The sequence below is a fragment of the Uranotaenia lowii genome, chromosome 1, assembly GCF_029784155.1.
Source record: "Uranotaenia lowii strain MFRU-FL chromosome 1, ASM2978415v1, whole genome shotgun sequence".
NCBI lineage: Eukaryota > Metazoa > Arthropoda > Insecta > Diptera > Culicidae > Uranotaenia > Uranotaenia lowii.
This window is the reverse complement of record NC_073691.1, coordinates 80,247,936-80,267,063: the sequence shown is the minus strand read 5'-3', so window position 1 is coordinate 80,267,063 and position 19,128 is coordinate 80,247,936. Positions and strand designations below refer to the sequence as shown.

Genomic DNA, 19,128 nt, shown 5'->3' with positions numbered 1-19,128 from the left:
CAGGACTTTTTTTTTTTTTCATCCAACCGTTGGGGACTTTTCCACTCCTGAATTGACTTTATTATATTCAATTCACAATTGGCTCTACCTACTAGAGACTAAACATAACCATAACAGGCCTATAATATTAAATTTGTTATCTCTCTACTTTAATTTTAGTTTCGTTTTTTTTAACCTTTCCCACGTAATCAATTAAGAATGTGCTGTACCTATTAGGAACTATTATCCCTGAAAGGACTTTTACAACATATGATTTCCAAAAATCCAATTCTTTGGGGACTTTTTCATCACAGCATAACCAACATCATAAATCAACTTTAATTTTTTTTTTGTGAAAATTTGATCTTAAATATTCCTTTCAAGTGTAGCCTCCTTCATTTTAATTAGACTCATCTTTTGTTGTTTTTGAAATAATTCACATTTTAACACTTTATCATCTACCCTGAAAATTTGGTTTCAAAGCCCCACTTTTTTAATGCTCATTGCACTTAGGGTAAAATGAATTATCAGAAAACATACACCAAGTTTATAATTCTCACTTTTTGTGATTATTTTCATACCATTGAAAAAAGAATTCCAGCTTCCACAAGAAACAACACAAAAACAACGCTTAATTTGTTTATTTATTTAATTTATTAATTGCAACAATCAAACTTTTTTTTTGACAGATCGAAAAAAGTTTTGCTTCACATAGTTGTCATTCGTCCTTCTATGAAATTTGGATTACCACTCATTTTTTATACGTGGCCGCCATTTAGAATCATCGTCACAAAGTGAACCATACTGTGTTTTTTTTTAAGTTTTCTTCTGAATTAAACATACCTGTTCGAAAGACTCTCGCTCGTCTACCAACCACGCCATTGTCGTGACTGATCGTCGCCTCATTCGGACACGTTTGCTTCAAATTTTTTTTTCTCTTTTTTTTAATCAATTTCACTTCCTTAAATACACGTTTTTCCACACAAGCACTTCGAATCATCTGTACCTTTAAAGCTCGCTCTATTAACTGACTCCTCATTCCTATATCTACGCCCGACCAGCGTTACCACATATACAGATTTTTCAGTGAACATACAGATTATTTTGAAATTTTCACACCAAGAATCTGTATATACAGATTACAGATAATTGGAAATTTATACAGATTTTATACAGATTTTCAGCAAATGAAAAAAAATTCTATGATTTTTTTAAATTATGCTTTGAGTTAATCGAGAAAAAACTCCTTTGATGATCCAATGTTTAAGCCATCAATTGTCATGCTCACAAATGAGAAATCTTCCAGATTATAGTTCGCAACTGCATCAATGCAAGGTTTTGAAACAGTTTTCAAACCTGTGCTCGAAAATCATATACCAAGATCTGACATTGCATTACACGAAATGTAACTTTTAATGGTACCAAGTTAAATATCATTGACTTACTTCAGCTGCTGTGAATATTTTTCTTTCAGTATACAGCGATTGCAACTAAACACTGAAACTGATCAGAGTCAATTGACACAATTTCCAAATCCCATCTGATTGTTATACCCCGCTTGGACAAAGATCGTTGCATTTTACGAAACATATCCACTTTAAAGTTGGCGTGACCTTATTTATTACATGTAGCGGTAGCGGATATGTATTTTGTTCGTTGTACTGGAAATTGGATTTCGTGCAATGTTTCGAAGTCGCAATTATTTGTACAAACAAACTAAAAAGCAGATTGCATGTAGCAAAATCACAACTTTAAAACTAACTCGAAAGATCGCAGAAATAACACAGGGCAACTAGATTAGTGTCCAGCGCATTATTAAAAACGGTAGCCGTAGTGCAATGTTAGTATCCGGAATCAAAATTTTGGATACAGATTTTAATACAGATTTTTGAGATTTTATACAGATTACAAAGATTTTTTGCCTCGAAAATACAGATTTAAATGTGGCAACGTTGCGCCCGACACCTATTCTGTTCCAGCTTCTCGCTTTCTCTCACTCTCTCATACATATATTATACTCTCGAGTACTAGTATTCTCTCTTCTATTCTATCCATCATTCTTGACAACAGAATCGATGTTCACAAAATGTCTGTTCAATCAACTCTAGTAGAAACGGGTCGAAACAAGTAGAAATGGATTGATAGTTGATCACCTGTCTCTTTCCAATTGACTTCGACCGACTTCTACCAAGTCGAAACTAATCCTGCTGCCGAGCTGGATTGGTTTCGACTAGTTTCAACTTGCTCCATTGAACAACGACCTGACTAGTTTCGACCAAAACATTGGCTCGTTGAACATCTATCAGTTAACAGAAACCAGTTGAAACCGATTTTTACTAACGATTGAACGAAGCTAAAATCGATCAAACAATCATACAGGGTCGTTCATACGACTTTTGAATATTGCTAACTCATTAGTTCAATTAAACTGATTTCAATGAAAGTAACATTTACCTATCTATCTACAATATTCTCTACAATTGTGTCTTGTGTTCTCCAGTATTAGGCCAACGGATTTCGCTCACTCCCAGAATTTCAAGCTTGAGGCGGCTAGCTTCTCTAGAAAGTTGAGCTAGCTTGCCTTGTTGGGCAAGGGTTAAAACGTTCCAAGTTTCAATTCGTGTCCGTTTTTTTATGCTAAAAGTTGTCGCCAAAGTTCCAGGTCGGTCATTTCTTTCGGATTGAATTTTATACTCACCCCCAACACTGACTTTTTCTACGGGGCAACCGCTCGGGCAAAACTGGTGGACTTCTGAATAAAGAAACGAACACAATGATAACAGTAGGGCAAAACTCGTGGATAAATAGGTTGTCTCTGTTAATAAACGAAAACGCTATATGATTTACAACGCGAATTCACCCTCCCGACGCTACTGAATCATTGGGAGCTTTTACAAAATTTATGCTTTTCATTCATGCACACATGCTTGCTGAGATGGGGTACGCGAAAACCCGTAGCTAGCAGAGAATGTGGAAAACCGATGACTCATTCAACGACGGCACGACAGCCTCGACTGTACCTGTGTTGGTTTCATCGCTGCGTCGCCGTCCCTCATGCAATGCAATTCGAACTTGCAGGTATTGGTTGTGTAGAGGATAGACAGCGCAAAGAAGAGACGTTCGTTTCGCCCAAACTTGGTCGCAAAAAGTCTTGGAACCTGTCGAATTTGGCAGCCAGCAAATTGTGTGTGGTTTTTGGTGCATAATTTTTGTCACGTTTATGGGTAGGTAGTTCCCCCCGGGAACTGGCACTCCAACAGCATCCGGTTGAAATCAAGACGACGCGTGGGGCGATTCTAACTGACCTGTCGGTACGGCGAGTGATTGCGTAAAAGGTCCAAAAACGACAATTGGAATCGTGTGCCTAGCAGCAGCAGGTTTCGTTTCTTGTGAAACGCGATATAGTGAAAGGAAAAAAGGTTGGAAGTACGCCACCAATACCGTGTCGTGAAATTGTACAAATTTGGTTGAATTTTTGTCATTCGAGGGCAAGTAATTTTGGGGGAGATTTTTTGGCAACCGATCCTTGCGTGGGCAGATTTTTTGTTGCGTAAACGATTGTCCACATCCGGGTATCCGTGGCGCCTGGCCGTGTGCTCTTGCGAAAGTTCGTGTTTCCATCGTTTCCATACGCGCTTTCACTCATACCAGTGAATCGGAACTCCCACCTCATAAGCTCATGGTCCGTGGACGAATATAGCTTCGAAGCAACATCGCGTAAATCGGTGGTTTCTGGTGTAATAAATTCCCTGTGTGACCCAGGTATCGAGCGAGGGTCTCATTTTATCGGTGAGGTAAGGAATTCAAAAAATTCCACAGCCCCGAAAAAAGGAAGAAGATACCGCCATGAAGTCGGAAAGTCGCCGTCGAAGCAACAAAACCTCGACGACGGCGATACCAACGGTGGTCGATGATAATTCCGTTTCATCGTCCGTTGGTGCCAGTAGTGGTAACAGTAACAGTGCCGCCGACGATTCCAATCCCATCAACACGCTGCTGAGCGGCAATAATACGACATCATCAACGTCGTCGTCGTCGTCGTCTCTACTATTTTCGACAACCACAGCCGCCGCTACGACGTCATCGACGATTGGCGGAAGCGTAGGAGGAGCGGCACCGTCACTTGTTGTAGTGCCGGAAGGTGCGGCCGGTGGCATTCTGGCCACCGCCACAGCGTTCGGCGTCCTCCAGCCGGCACATCAAGCAAGCAGTGTTATACGCACGAGACCGGTAAGTTTCCTTCTTGATATTTTATTGGGGTTTTCCCCGGTTTGTATGAATAATTAATGCCCGTTTAAGTAGATGAACGACAAAAGTTCAGTTGCTCCACAAAACACTGTAACTTTATTTCATAAAAATGAAACCATCCGTATTAGAAAAGATATTTATCACACTTTACAACAGATGTCGTGGAATGGTAATAAATAATGAAAATAATAAGTTAAGGTACATCCACATTTATGTTCCGAATTGGAATGGTTTCAAAATTTGAAATGTACGCGGTTTTTACGCAGTTTTTTTAGAATAACTACGGTTTTTCATTCGATTTTCGCCATTTTCGCCAACCTTTATTTTACTAGGTTTGTTTTTCTTCTATCTAGTTTTTTTTTTACAATTTTGCTATTTGAAACGGCTTTAAAATTTTTACGGAGCCGATATAACGTTTTTTTATACAAAAGTAGCTTAAATGTATTTAACGAAGCTTATTTTACATTGTTGTCTATTTATTCATACCAAGGATTCAAGTTCATTATTCGTGCCAATTTTCAATTTGATTTAATGCATTATAACGAAAATATAACAGAAACACTGTACAATTAATATGGACGACTCCTTACACAAAATTTGATACTTGAAATCAATTGATCATCCCTAAAAACCTTCGTGTGCCAATTTTCGTTCCGATCCAATGCATAATAACGTCAATACAGCAAAAACACTGAACAGTTTATATGGACGACCCCCTTGGCCTACCCTGGACACAAAATTTGATACCTGAGATGGATTTTTCAAAACCTTTCAAAACATCAATGTTCAAATTTTCTCATCAATGTATGTATTCTCAATAATTAACCTGAATTCTTAATTTGAATCTTAATCCGAATTCTGTATCTGAAATCTGAATCTGTATCCCGGATTTGAATCTCATCCCCGATTCCTAAATTCACAATCTGTCGCTCTTGTTCCTAATTATTTTTTAAAAAATTTCAACATCAAATTTAAAGCAACCATATTAATGTTTGCTTGGAATTGCATTTCGCTGACATTCTCGTCTTCTTGAGACGTAACTTGATCGAGGCCAAAAAAGAAATATAATTTACCGTTTTGAGAAGGTTTGCATTGCAGTTTTACTGCTGCTTAACCTCAGCGAATAAAATTTACAAAGGATACAACTTCAAACCTTGACTATCCCATGTTTATTCCCAAAGTGCTATTGCTCTTTTTTCCTATATCTACAACCATCAATACGTGGAATAGTTGCATTCAGCTTACATTTCATTTGGAATTATCGCGCCAAGGTTGGAAGCTGCTTTCTCAAACGGTCCACGCGACAAACCGCGCGCTTAAATTGTACAGTAATGCTGATTTGATTCAAGATCGATCTGCCTGCACCATTATCGACATCTATTAGTGGATGCTATCGTATAAATATATCCGATCTGATCGTGATCTCCACTTTTGATTGAGCAGATTAAAACAGCAAATCGTTCAAACGGAGACAAATCACCGTGCCAACGTCTTACCCGCTTTTGCGATACATCTAGAATCTAGATCCTACCTAGGCTATAGCTATCAGAATTGGAAATTTGCTAAGCTATGCAGCTGATAGTGATCGAACTAGAATGGAAGTTTTCCATCCACGTTTTTTCCACATTTTTTTTTGCAACATCACTCCGTCTTATTCCGTCAATTCTTTCCAAGACCGAGGAAAAAAAAGAAATCCTTGTTATCGTGTTATCCGTTGTTGGCTGGAGGAGATTGGTAAATACCTAGTAGGTATGTAGTGTGCGCAACCTCAATCGGGTTGCATTATCACTCACGACGACGACAAGGCACCGCAATTACGATAAAAATAACAATCCGCACCATGAGCACATACTGAAACATAAATAAATGAATAATAAATTTTCGCACAGTGGAACAATTTGAAAGGCGGTAGCTTGGTTGATTATGTACAAGGTTTTTTTTTCATAAAAATGAAACCTTGAACATAAAATACTTTCGGATGTTTAACAGTGCTTGCTACCGAAAATGTTTTGTTTACTGATGTTCCTTTACAGATTTGAAGAGTATCAATATTATGATCACTTAACTATATTAGAAAAAAATTAATTTACAACATATTCATGTGGTAATTTAAGAGAAATCTTTCATGTTAGTTTTCACTCATTTCTAAAAGTGTTGTCTATGGCCGGACACTACGAATTACTTCACCACCAATTGTCACCAACGGCACAAAAACGTAGCAAAATGACTGAAATCACTTGCACAGGTCTTGTGAGTTTGTGTTTTCCAATATTGAACGTTCTATGAAGCCAGTCATAAAAGTTTTTTTGACAAATTAGAATGAAACATTTGTTTCGAAAAAACTAGAGAAAAATTGTCTATGACCGGAGGGCAAAATTTAAAGTTGCTCAGAGGACCATAATAGTTTCATTAATGAATCCTTATTTTCTGCTAACCATTTGAGGGTGCTATAGAGTTGAAAAAATTGAAAGTTCAAGATGAAATCTCATCTATAATTTTGAATATTTTCTTGTCCGGTCATAGACAAACCCCTTTTTTTTTATTTTCCTAATATTTCGTTTGAAATTCCGTTTTGTTATCTTATATCTAATGTAGTCGCAAAAGCTTTAGATGCCTTTCATTGGTTTACCTTTTCAGATTGGATTACCATATTTCTAACATTATATCAGGCTACTATTTACTTTATTTTCATGTGTTAAAACATTATTTAAAAATCTATGTTGTCCGGCCATAGGCTCATAAACTGTTGAGATGACAATCTTAAAAATATTTTTTTCAATTATCGACCTTATTTGGTAACAATTGAACCCGCTATGTCCGGATTTATAAGTTTATTTTAGGATTCGAAAACCAAAGAGTTGGTGATGGTTTTTTAATCGTAGAATTTGCGTCAAGAGGTCTGAAATTTGTCGCTTTCTTGTGGTTACAGCTACGTTCCTTGTGTTTGGACATGAAAAATATTGATAGCGTTATGTTGATTATAAAAAGTCCTACTCTGTCTCATTTTTTTCAGAATTTAAAATTTACGCGTTTCTGAAATATTGACGATACACTAAAAGAAGCTTTAAAAATGTGCACAATTTCCATCAAAATTCATTTATCAATTAAAAAAAAATCTATGTCTATTGTAATGGTTAAAATACTGCCAAGAATGTCGATGCAATATTTGTACTTGCGGTAAAATTGTTAAAAAAAAATCATGATTGGTGAGAAAGCCAGAGTTTTCGTGACCAAAACTCTTGTTTTCGCTGACTTCGAAAGCCTAAAAATAATATTCTCGTTTGTTCACTTCGCATTCCATGGTTTAACTAACCGATTTAAAACATCTATTTGATTTCTATGATGATCCTGTAATGTTTTGGTCAGATTTCGTCAGCTAAGCTGACATCCCCGTGGAAACGTGTTTGACTGACACAAAATAACCGAATCCAGTTAATTCGAAGCCGCTGAATCCACCAACCAAATTTTCCCCTGTTCTTCTCAAAAGAGAAATATTGGATATTAAAAGAAAGGAAACTGCAGAAAAAGAGTGCAGCACTCGTTGGACTTGTGTTAGTTAAGTATACCGCAGTCAGAACCGCTTCGTTTCACAGAACTTCGGAGTTTGGGGTTCGGACAACATCGCACGAACCTTTTCGATGATTGTTCGATTGAATCGTTCTGACACACCATTTAACTGTGGTGTATACGCTGCAGTTGGTTCAACCTGGATCCCTTTGGATACGTAAAACTCCCGCTGGTCTTTGCGGCAATACTCTCTGCCTTGATCCCGAGAATGGTTCTCGGCACTGCTTTCCGAGAACACATTCATCACAAAAATCCAATTTACCTGGTCGCCACGCATGGGACATTTTCCGATCAGCTTGCTGTCATACCTCACAGTACAGTTGCTTCCGTTTTTCAAAGTAACGTCCAAATTTTCTTTTGCCATCTTCTGACAGAGAGAAGATTTTCTCGAAGATAAGGAACAAATAGCCCATCTTGTAGGACCGCCTTCCTTATTGACGCCCGTAATAGTACCTCGATGCCAGAAAATAAACTGATCATCTTTAGCCACATTGGTGATCGCCGGTGTCTTCAGCTTCGTAAGGTCAGCGAAACAATGATTCATGTTCACGAGATGGTCCGTGGCCCTATAATCCAATTTGAAGGACACGACACACGTCTTTCGTTCGGAAAAACTTCTTCCAGTCATGAAGGCTATCGCTTTACTTCCACTTGCAACATTAGCCTCAGCTCGTCCGTCCGACGTTAGCTTGACACGACCTTCTTTTGGCAACGTCTACACTTTCCTGTGAAGTTAGCAAACGCCGTCCTCTGTTACGATCCTTGAAAAGCACCAGGTTTTTCTTCGTTGAAATCTGCAACTCGGTCCGATTTCTTTAATTACTCTGCAAGAAGGCGCTCTCGAACAACGTCCAATTTCAGATTTTCCTCTCCAAAGCGTTTAAGGAATCACACGATTCAGGAAGAGTGGCAAAAAGCTGCGCAATAACGTCATTTTCTTCGAGCTCCGCTCCGGCCAACTTCAGCTGACAAATAAGGTCTTCGAAAATTTTCAAATGGTCCTTCACTGACTATCCTTCAACCATTTTCAGCTTCGCAAGTTGCATTCGGCTAAAGGTCTGCGACGAAACGGATTTCTTGGCATAAACGTTCTCCAGGCTTGTCCCAATTTCCTTTGACGTCTCCTTGTCCCGTACGAGGTCCAGCAGATCATCGTTAATGAACGAAATCTGCAAATACGTCGCCTTTCCGTCCGTCTCCAGGAACTTAGCACGTTCAGCCGGAACCGCCGGGGGATTGTTTTTGACCACGTCCAAAAGATTCACCGATTTCAAATAAATAAGCTTCCACCCTGAAGTGCCAATTGTCAAAGCTTGTTTCCGAGAACTGCGGTATCCCGTGGACAGGATCTATTCGTGAGTCGTCCATAACTTCTTGATAATTGATCGAGTTATTACTCGAACAAGATTTTACAGTGGATAAGATATATTAGCTTCTTGGTTAGTGGAGAGCTTAATGTAGACTAAAAACATTTTTACGGTTGTTTATAAAAGAAAACTTCCGTTTCTATAGAGACGACCAGTCACTTGCATTCCTCGATTGCCGATTATCCCAACATGTAGACACTGCTACATGATGTACAAATTGTTCCTCAAGTTTCACCTTCTCATAAGTTTTAATTTATCGCAATAATAAATTTTAAAAAGCATTTTTACTATTACTTATTGACTCGGGACGAACCGAACACCATTGATCGAGGCATGATGTGCATTTTCTGCCTTAATATCTACTAGCAAACTCAACTCGATTAAGTCAAATCAATTAAATTGCTGCAGCTTGACAGACTTCACGAGGTAACTTAGAAGTAAGGTGTCGGAGAGGAAATTTAGAGGATTCGAGTTCGATTTCTGGTCGAGACGATTTTTTCATTTACTATTCATGATTGATTGTTTTGATTGTTGCAATAGACTGAGTCGATTTGGGTCATTTTTGAATTCCTCAAACCCTGGGGTCTTAAAAGCTTTCTTTTTGTTCTAAACTCATCCATGATTTTTTGCAGAGTTTTAAGTAACGTTTACATGGGTAAATTTGAACTTTAAGGCTTGTATGGTAAAATTTAATATTTTGTACTGAAAAAAATCAACATCGTTTTTGTTTCTTTGAGGAATTTTATGGTTTTGTGCCAATTTATAAATTCTCTAAAGGCATTTAAAAACAATAAATTCAATTGACATCACTGCTGGGTACCTAGCAAGGTATTGTATGACTTCTTTTCATGCAATATTTCGCGAGGCACAAGCAGTGATGTCAATTGAATTGATTTTTTTTTTCAATGTCAAAAGACATACCCCTGTTAAACGGCTATTAACTTTTTTGCCTAATAAGATACGAAGATACGGTCTTGTACAAAGTTCAAATTTACTCATGTAAATATTACCTACAAATTCTGCAAAAAATAATGGATCAGTTTTGAACCAAAACGAAGCTTTTTACTCCAGGGCTTGAGAAATTCAAAAATCATCTCAAATCGTTGCAATCTATCAGCTAGTCGCAAAAACCACCAAACAAAGCACCAGAAAAATTATTTATGAATGTGTGGGAATTGTTTGTATTTTAAACAAACATGCATTTTTTTATTGCTGCTTTGATTGGTGGATGATTCGACTAGCCGTATAATGCAACAATCAAAATAATCAATCATAAATAGTAAACTCGCCTCGACCAAGAATCAAACTCATGTCTTCTGAGTTACCTCTTCGACACCTTACCACTCGGTCAATTAGTCATATGAAATCTGTTAAGCTGAAGCTTTATAATTTAGTTAACTTCATCGAAAATGCCCATCATGCACGATTAATGGTGTTTATACTGCCCCAGATGGGGTTCTCATTATGCCCCTGTAGGGATCGTTTTTCATCTTTCGACAAAAAACTTTGAAATGCGTTTTTAAACGTTTTTATCTACTTTTTCAGGTTTCAGGCAGATAGCAAATAGACTTTTTGAGTGTCGGAACACGAAACAGTGATGTAGTAACTCACATATTTAATATAGCTGTTTTCTATGGTTAAATAAGCGTCATCCTTACGGTGCCCATTTTGCATTTATGCCTCCTTCATTGCCAGAAATGTGTCTTACAGATTTGAAAAGATTTATTTTTACTTTCTGCCAGGGACGGGATTATGTCATAGTCATGAGCCAAAAATCGCAACTAGTGACCCATTTTTTTCCTCACATGTCGTTAGTTTAGGATTTTTTCGAAATGAAAGCATGATATGAATGATTATTTATTTTGGTAAAGAAAGATTTTTCCATTATGTCATTGATCATTGAGATCTCCAATATTTCAGTCATGACATGATGGTTAAAACTGGTGGTCATAACATAGATCACCAGTGCAATTTTTGGCTGCTTCGCTAATTTTCAATATGCCGTAGTATGACAAACGCTAACTAGAAATAGTATTGAAAAATGAAAATAGAGATAAGTGTTTGCTGCGCCTTTTTTAAAGATTCCATTTGGTTCCCAAATTTCATTCATTGCTCACTCTTCTCATACGTGATATTTATTTACCTCACGTGAATATGAATGGTATTTTCATTCACATGATAGGAATATTTCATGACATGACCCATGACTGATCATATTTTCTTGGGTATAGTGATCCAAAATAAATTTCGCCGTCCATATGAATGAATGAAAATTTTCAAGCCTGATCACTGCTTTCTTCAACTCTGAATCTAGTAAACCATTTTTTTTCATAATCAGTTCGAGTAGAGGTTAAATTGTACTGATTAATCTTGACATACAGTAATTTGAAAATTTCACTCAAATGAGAAGTTTTCACTGTTTTTGTCCCACTATTCAAGTTCACAAATTAAAAACAAGAATAGTAACGCAAAGGCGACAAATTTTTTCATATACAGCACAGTCACGTTAAGCGATTTCGCTCCATTCCAGCACATTATCATCCTACCACCTGCTTACAAATACCTACCTACAGATAATATTGCTGAACGATGCATTTCTACATGAAACATGGAACAGCTAATCAGGGAATCTATTCCAATCTGTTTTGTATTTAATTGCAAGCTACCTACATAGCTGTAGCACATTGGAATGAATTCTTACTTTGCGCGTATGGGGTTTAGAATAATTCAGCGATTGAATCGAATCAGCTTTATTGACGATTCTCGTGATGAAGTGCAGCTTCATTTTCGCACTGCGCCACTCAAATCGTGGTTAAAAATGCTTTTGAAATTTTGAGGTGTGTCACTTGCTAATTAATCGTTTAAAATTTCTGATTTGAAATCTGGATTTTAAGACTCAATTCTTTATGCCTACAAATCCGCGATTTTCAAATAACGTCCCATAAATCCGAAGTTTTAGTTGGGTTTTTTTTTTGTTTCCTCCATCCTGAGTAGATAACTCTGGCCCTACCGTGTGCGATGATTTGCACTTTGTGAAGATTTCATTATCTTATAATGCTGTCTGGATCTTATTTGCAATCACGCGACCTCAACGGGTGCATCAACGAGCATCATTAAGTGGTATTTCTATGTCGTTTTTTTTCTGTCGTCGTCGTCGTCGATCTCGTCCTCGGGATGTCTTCTCATGCATTCGCTTGCATTTTCCAGGTCTCTCGACTGTGAATTGAAAAATAACTTTCCAATTGTACGAGTTGTTATTTTTAATGTAAAGTAAGTTTTCATTCTTTGAGTAGAACGAACAAGAGGGTCATTACTCTCGACTTTATAAAATTAAAAAAATCGTCAGATATTCAAAAATATGATGCATACATACACGTACAGTACTAGACGAAAACAAGAACGGACTTCCTATCATTTTTTTTTCAAATCCCTGTATCTTTTGTCGCATGAGAAATATCAACTGAATATATTCTAATGAATTGTAGTAATTTTGATACACTAATGCCTGGTGAGAAAAAAATGTCAAAAATTGTATTTGTTCTTCACAGTTCTAGTAAAAAGCATGCTTTGATTCACTAAAAAGATGCTGATGCTGTAGTAAAATAACCCTTTAAAAGACTGCAGACGTTAGCATATGTGAAGATTGTCGCTTGCCATCACTGCAGATAAGCCGATTCGGCGAGATGATGATGGTCGAAGAAGCTGTAATAAATAAAAATGCCACAGCGTCGTGACGGCTGGCTGGCTACTCGACCGAGACAATGAAATTCCTTTTCCGATCTCGACGAACTAAGTATAAAAAATGCATAGCTACATTCGATACGGCATTTTGACGGTCCATCATCATCGGTTGCTGAAGCAGCATCAGGGACAGGGACAAAGTGTAAGGAATTATCTTCAGTTATTCGAAAATTTTCTCTCTTGTTATATTTTCTTTTTGACCGGCAATAAACAAAAAAAAAAAAGAGACCCGCACTGACACAGTCTCTGCTCTGCAGCTGTAATTGTGATAAAAAGAAACAATGTGTTCTTCTGTTGTGTTGTGGTTGGACCCACGTCCGTCGTTCAATTAGGCCTCCATTGTTATGGATTGAAATCCTAATTGAAGACATAGCTCCTTTTGATGCATTCGGAATTCAATTGGATTATTTAATTCAATACGGGAGGTCAGTGTGTCAATAGGTTATGATTGCTGTTTCGAGTGTTTAAGATGCCAGTAGATGCTCTTCTCTGATCCGATTCAATTACTTTTCTAAGAAAGAAGTAACATTCATTCATGAGATAAAGTTAATACTTCTTAAATATTTCAAAACATGTAGCTCACCCTCTCTATAGTAAAACAAAGCCGAAGTTTTATACTATTTGGTGATTCATAAGTTGAACAAAAACTGTTTGCCGATTGTAATTACTTTCAGGATAAGCCTTTTCAAAATAAAGTTGATAAGATAACCACTGTGTGTTTTGAACCTTAATAATATAAAATTGAATCAACGGATGATGAACAAGTTGTGTCAATATTGGAACACAAGGAGTACTGGCAAAAATATATAATTAGTTGTCCTTATTTTTTCCACATTTAATAACATTCATTAAAGCAAAATTACGTTCAATCTTCACCCATAGAAGAGGTTGCAAAAATCCAAAGCCTATTTAGCAAATCTTTGTGCCGAAAATGCGCTGAAAAGTGTACTGTGCCAAAGATGATAGGTTTGAAAAAGCACTACTGGCATAAAGACTCGAGCCCCCAGGCAAAATGATGTACCACTACATTCAAGCGAACCAAGAAAAAAAATTTATGGGATGTTCATCCTATTGGATAATTTATCCCAGAAACAAGAAAAAAAAAACAAAGTGCCGTTGGGAAGTGAGAATTGAACTCATAACATCATGTTTATATCGTCTTGCCAATCCGACATCTTAACCAGTGTACTACCTTAGCCGGATGGAGGACGAGAGATAATTGTCATACGCTTTCTTCCACCGATCAATCAACAAAAAACGCACAGCGGTGGCTTCCTGGCGTTTGGCCTCCTTTCAAGGCAGCCCTTTGTCTTGTTTAGGGAACGGGAATGGGAATGGATTCCCATTGAATGTGAATTGGAAACGAGAAACTTTTTTATGATTTTCTACTGCCTGCCTCACATACACACGCATAGCTGCTAAATCCGGACAAGGCGGTTGCGCTGGGACTTCGTAACTTCTTTATACCAGCTCACAGAGGTGTTCGATGTCTTCGGATGAAATGTTCACCATATTTTATCTATTGTTATCAATGTGTTGGTGGTATTTACGCTCAAGGTGTGCATTTTTGAAAAGCGCTAAAATGTAAAGAAACGTCAGTATAATGATGATAAATTCGCCTTATATTATAACTTAAAAACGAAAAATAAAATGTTATAATGTCTTCAATATTGAAGATTAGACAATTCTCTATCCAACGCACTATTCGCGAGAAAAATCTATTGGGTGGTTTCAAGCAATTTTTTTTTCTTTAAGTTTTGTGTAAATAAAAACGTGTTTAACTTTGCGTCTTAATTTATCCAAAAAAAACGTTAATTTTTATATTTTTTAGAATATATGTTAAAAATTTATTCCAAACGCAACACAAACCGAAAGTTGAAAAGTTTTATAGATTTTCAGGTAATATTTGAAAATTCGAAAAAATATAGGATTTGTTTAAAATTTGTAATCACTTTAAAAAACTTATTGTAATAACCATAAATGCGTTCGGCAACACTATACAAAAGCTTTTTTATGAAGATGTGTTTTCTAATACCGTTTTTTTTTCACCTGGAGGCAAACTAGAGGCAACCTAGGTTCGCTCTAACTGCTGTCATCGTGCTCATTTATTGCTCGAGAGGCAACCTAGGTTCGCTCGAAAAAGGGACGGAGTCGCCCTGAGAAAAAAGTCAGTTTTGCGAGAAGTTCACCAATACTCTCAACGTTGTTGTCAAAACATTAAACAGCTGTTTTTGGCTGAAAGCAAAACAGTTTAAATAATGAACGGGAAAATGATAATTGCCGCGATTTTGAACCTCTCAGCCAAGCAAAATCGTACTATCTGCTGTCCAGTGCAATCCGGACACGAAAAACTACAATCCGGATTTGAAGAACCGAATGAAGAAATCCAGAAGGGAGAACGAAATGACAGCTGCATGTAAACATTGCGCTCGTTCTCACGCACACCTACGTATGGAATAACTCGAAACCCGAAACTCGCTTTTTTATTCTGACGGTTCCAGAGCCAAATCCGGAATCAAAAAAAAATACGCCATAAGTATGTTTGGATTGGAAACAACAAAGAATAATAATAGTTTTTAAAGCATTTCAGTGTATCCTCTTTTATATAATTTGTGTTAAAATATGAAAATCATTGTAATTTCATTCTTTCTTTAAAATTTATCTGTTTTAAAAGAATGTAGAACAGTTTTTTGATATATTTAAAAATTATTTACTAAACTAAAACAAATTAGTTTTTTTGTTAGTTTATAATCAAAATACAATAAATAATTTTCGCTACGACCTTTCATTGGCCGTCATTCAGTGGCTTCCAGTGGGGAAATACATAGGGGGGAGGGGCCCACCACACACTACTATACAATTTTTTACATAACTGGAGAACTAATCAAGCTAATGGAATCAAATTTGGCATGGTAGGGTAGTGGAATACGAGAAATGGTTGTATGATTATTTCAGATCCCTCCCTCCTTCCAGTGGAGATACAGGGAGGAAAAAAGGGGCTTTCATATTTTTTGTAGCATAACTTGAAAACTATTCGAGCAAATGAAACCAAATTTGGCTTGGAAGGGTATTTGGGAACGATAAATAGTTTTATGAATATTTGGTTCTTCTCCCTTCTTCCAGTGGGGAGATAGAAAATGGGAATGGGGCTCCTTTACAATTTTCAGCATCACTGGAAAACTAGCCAAGCAAATGGACCCAAATTTGGCGTAGGAAGGTGTATCATTACGAGAAATGTTTCTATGATATTTTGAGAACCGTCCGTTCTTCCAGTCGGAAAATCTTAAGGGAGTAGGGTGGTCCTATACACGCAGAGAAAACTTGGATTTTGAAACAAAACAAAACTGACTTTGATTCAAAACACTCAGTTTTTTGAATCAAACTCCTGTTTTCTTTGAATCAATGAATTCTCGTTCTGATTCAAATGAATAATTTTTGAAAGAAAGAATTAATTTTTTGAACTGAATAATTTTGGAATTTGATTTTAAACAAATTCTTTGATTCAAAAGACATTTTTTCAATTGCATATGTCTTTTGAAACAAAGTAAATTTTCTTTCAACCAAAGAAAAATGTTTTCAACAGAAAGGAATAATTTCTTTAAGTTAAAACTTCAAACTTAGAAGATAATTTGGATTGAGCAAGTACCGAATTTCGAATAAAGTTTGGCCGGTCGTGTTAAAAATCAAAACAAACAAAAGTGAATCAGAGATAGCTATTTAGGAGGATTCAGGATGAGGAATGCATACCATGGTAAGTGCGTGTTAATCCATTAGTCAAAAAGTGAATATTTAAGATTTTATATAAACTTTTGCATTGTTACAGGACCACGGCTGATTCCGCCCAAAATCCAGCGGTCTGATTATCTTCGGGCCGATCTTCAGCGGCAATCACCAGTTGGATGACCGGAGTTGCTTCCAGAAGTTTATTGAGCGGTCCAAGAAGAATGCCCTCAGGCCAAAATTTAGGACCGGTTAATTCCATTACAGTGAACCAGTGTTTGTGTTAAGTTTGTAATAAAAATGAATTTAAGATGTAAATTGTTTCTTTTTATTGTTCAAAATTCATAATTGGAACTTCTGAACAACAGAAAATATTTCTTCCAATTGGAATAAAAGGAAATAGTTCAATGAACCAATCCTTTTAAATCTAAATCTAAATTACATTGTAGCAAACGAAAAAGACTTTGCATCAAATGAAACTGTTTTTTGTTTCAAAGCATTAAGATTTTGACTCAAAGATTTTTCAAAAGAAAAATTCTTTGAAACAAAGGAAAATGTCCTTGAACCAATGGAATTTTTATTTATCCCAAAATCAAAGGAAAAAATCCTTTGTTTTTGCTGCACTTTCCTTTGAAATAAAAAATCTTTTTTCTGCGTGTACAATTATTTACATCACTCGAGAACTTACCCAGCAAATGAAACGAAATTTGGCTTTGGAGGATATTCAAGAACAAGGAATGTTTCTGTGAATATTTGGTACTACTGGCTCCTGCCATTGAGGTGATAGGAAGAAGAGAGGGGTCTCCTTTACATTTTTTCGCATAACTCGAGAACTAATCAAACAAATGGAAACAACTTTGGCATGGGAAATCATTTGGATACGTGAAATGGTTATTTGTTTATTTGAGACTTTTTTCTCCTTCAATTGGGGATACAGTTAGGGAAAACGGGACCTCAAATACAATTGTTAGCATAAACCAAGAATTTATCTAACAAATGGAATCAAATATGACACGGGAACAATCTTAGCATCGAGCAAATGGAAAAGAAGTTGGCATGAGAGTGTATTTGAATACAGGTAATGTTTAATGTTTATCCCCTCCTTCCAGGAAGGGGATAGGTAGGAAGATGGGCTCCGATACAAATTGTATGGCATAACTCGACATTTAATTAAGCAAACGAAACGAAATTGGGCATGAGAGGGTAGGCACAAGAAATGTTTTTCCGGTGGTTTAGAACCCCTCCATCCATTCAGTGGAACGATAAAAAGGGAGAAGAGGGTCACTCATACAATTTTTTAAATATTACAATAACTAATCGAGAAAATGGAACTAAATTTCCATTACTCAATTGGTACGACACGCCGTTTGGTTTGGTCGATTTTGCCACCCACTTTGAAAACTAACAAGCAGCTGCTAGCAGTGGTTTGCGCCGAATAATTGATATGCTGAAAGTACTTGTCATTTCTATTTATCATATTTTTGTTAAGTATCGTATCACTCATGTAATAACTTGAAAAGAACCTATATGAACTTGCCTTTCTGATGAATATAAATTAATTGCTAAAATCTTGCGACGATATATGTACTCAAAATCCAGCGCTAACTTTAATTTAGGTGTTAGAAAATCGGAGAAATAGCAAATTGACAAAAAGTTCAAGAAAGCTTCCTTTAGATTTTTTGAAAACGCAGGTTTCAGTGGTGGAATAGAGTTATCTTTATTCATGTTTCGTAAGTGAGGTCATTAGAATACAACCATATTAATTAGCGATATCTAATTGTCACTTTCCACTTCTTATATTCCCTAACCGGGAAAGTACTCATTTCTCAATGAGTACTTTGATATTCTTACCCAGAATATCTGGCAACACTGTTGTGTCACCACAAACCCAATTCGAGTATTCCCGCCTAACCGCGTGATGATGTAAAGATTTGTATCGCGTTTAGCATCATCACCTGTCATCAGCAATCATTGATCTATTGTTCTAAATATCTATTGATCTATCGAATTGGAAATAGCAAGAGGAACCAAAACAAACAATGTTTTGGTTCTGCTCGTAGCAGCAGAAGTCTGCTGCTGTTATCGAATGCCGAAGGAAACCGTAAGTTTCAACAAGATTTTTTTTTCAAAATTTCCGTGTTTCGTATTTTCAGAATCTAAAAATGCGAAAATGTGTAAAATTCCGTAAACTTTTAATCCACTTTCAAAAACTTTTCTACAGTGATTGAAACAATTTTTACGATTGATCGATTGAAAAGTATGATTTATTACACAATATTTTTCTCTTTTTTTGTGATCATGATCTTTAAAAAAAAAATCAAGAAAATAAATCCTTGAGCGCAACATATAGCTTCTAACATGAGCTTTCTTAGGCCATATTTAAGTGAATTTGTTTCAGCATTTGATAGTCGATATTGTGCGTTTAGATAAAAATTTTATAAACGTCGTTGGTGAACTGGCATCATGGCTGACTTCCGACCAAAACATATTGAGTCGTTTTATTTAA

At 36.5% G+C, this 19,128-nt stretch overlaps 1 protein-coding gene across 1 annotated transcript in view; it reads left to right on the top strand.

The window, feature by feature from the left end:
• The first annotated feature begins 3,113 nt into the window (after positions 1–3,113).
• Positions 3,114–19,128, top strand: part of LOC129738963 (transcription factor kayak) — an 82,959-nt gene continuing 66,944 nt past the window's right edge. The window contains exon 1 of the mRNA XM_055730308.1: positions 3,114–4,209. Coding sequence (XP_055586283.1) covers positions 3,826–4,209 — 384 coding nt within the window. The 5' untranslated portion in view covers positions 3,114–3,825. The remainder of the gene's footprint in view (positions 4,210–19,128) is intronic.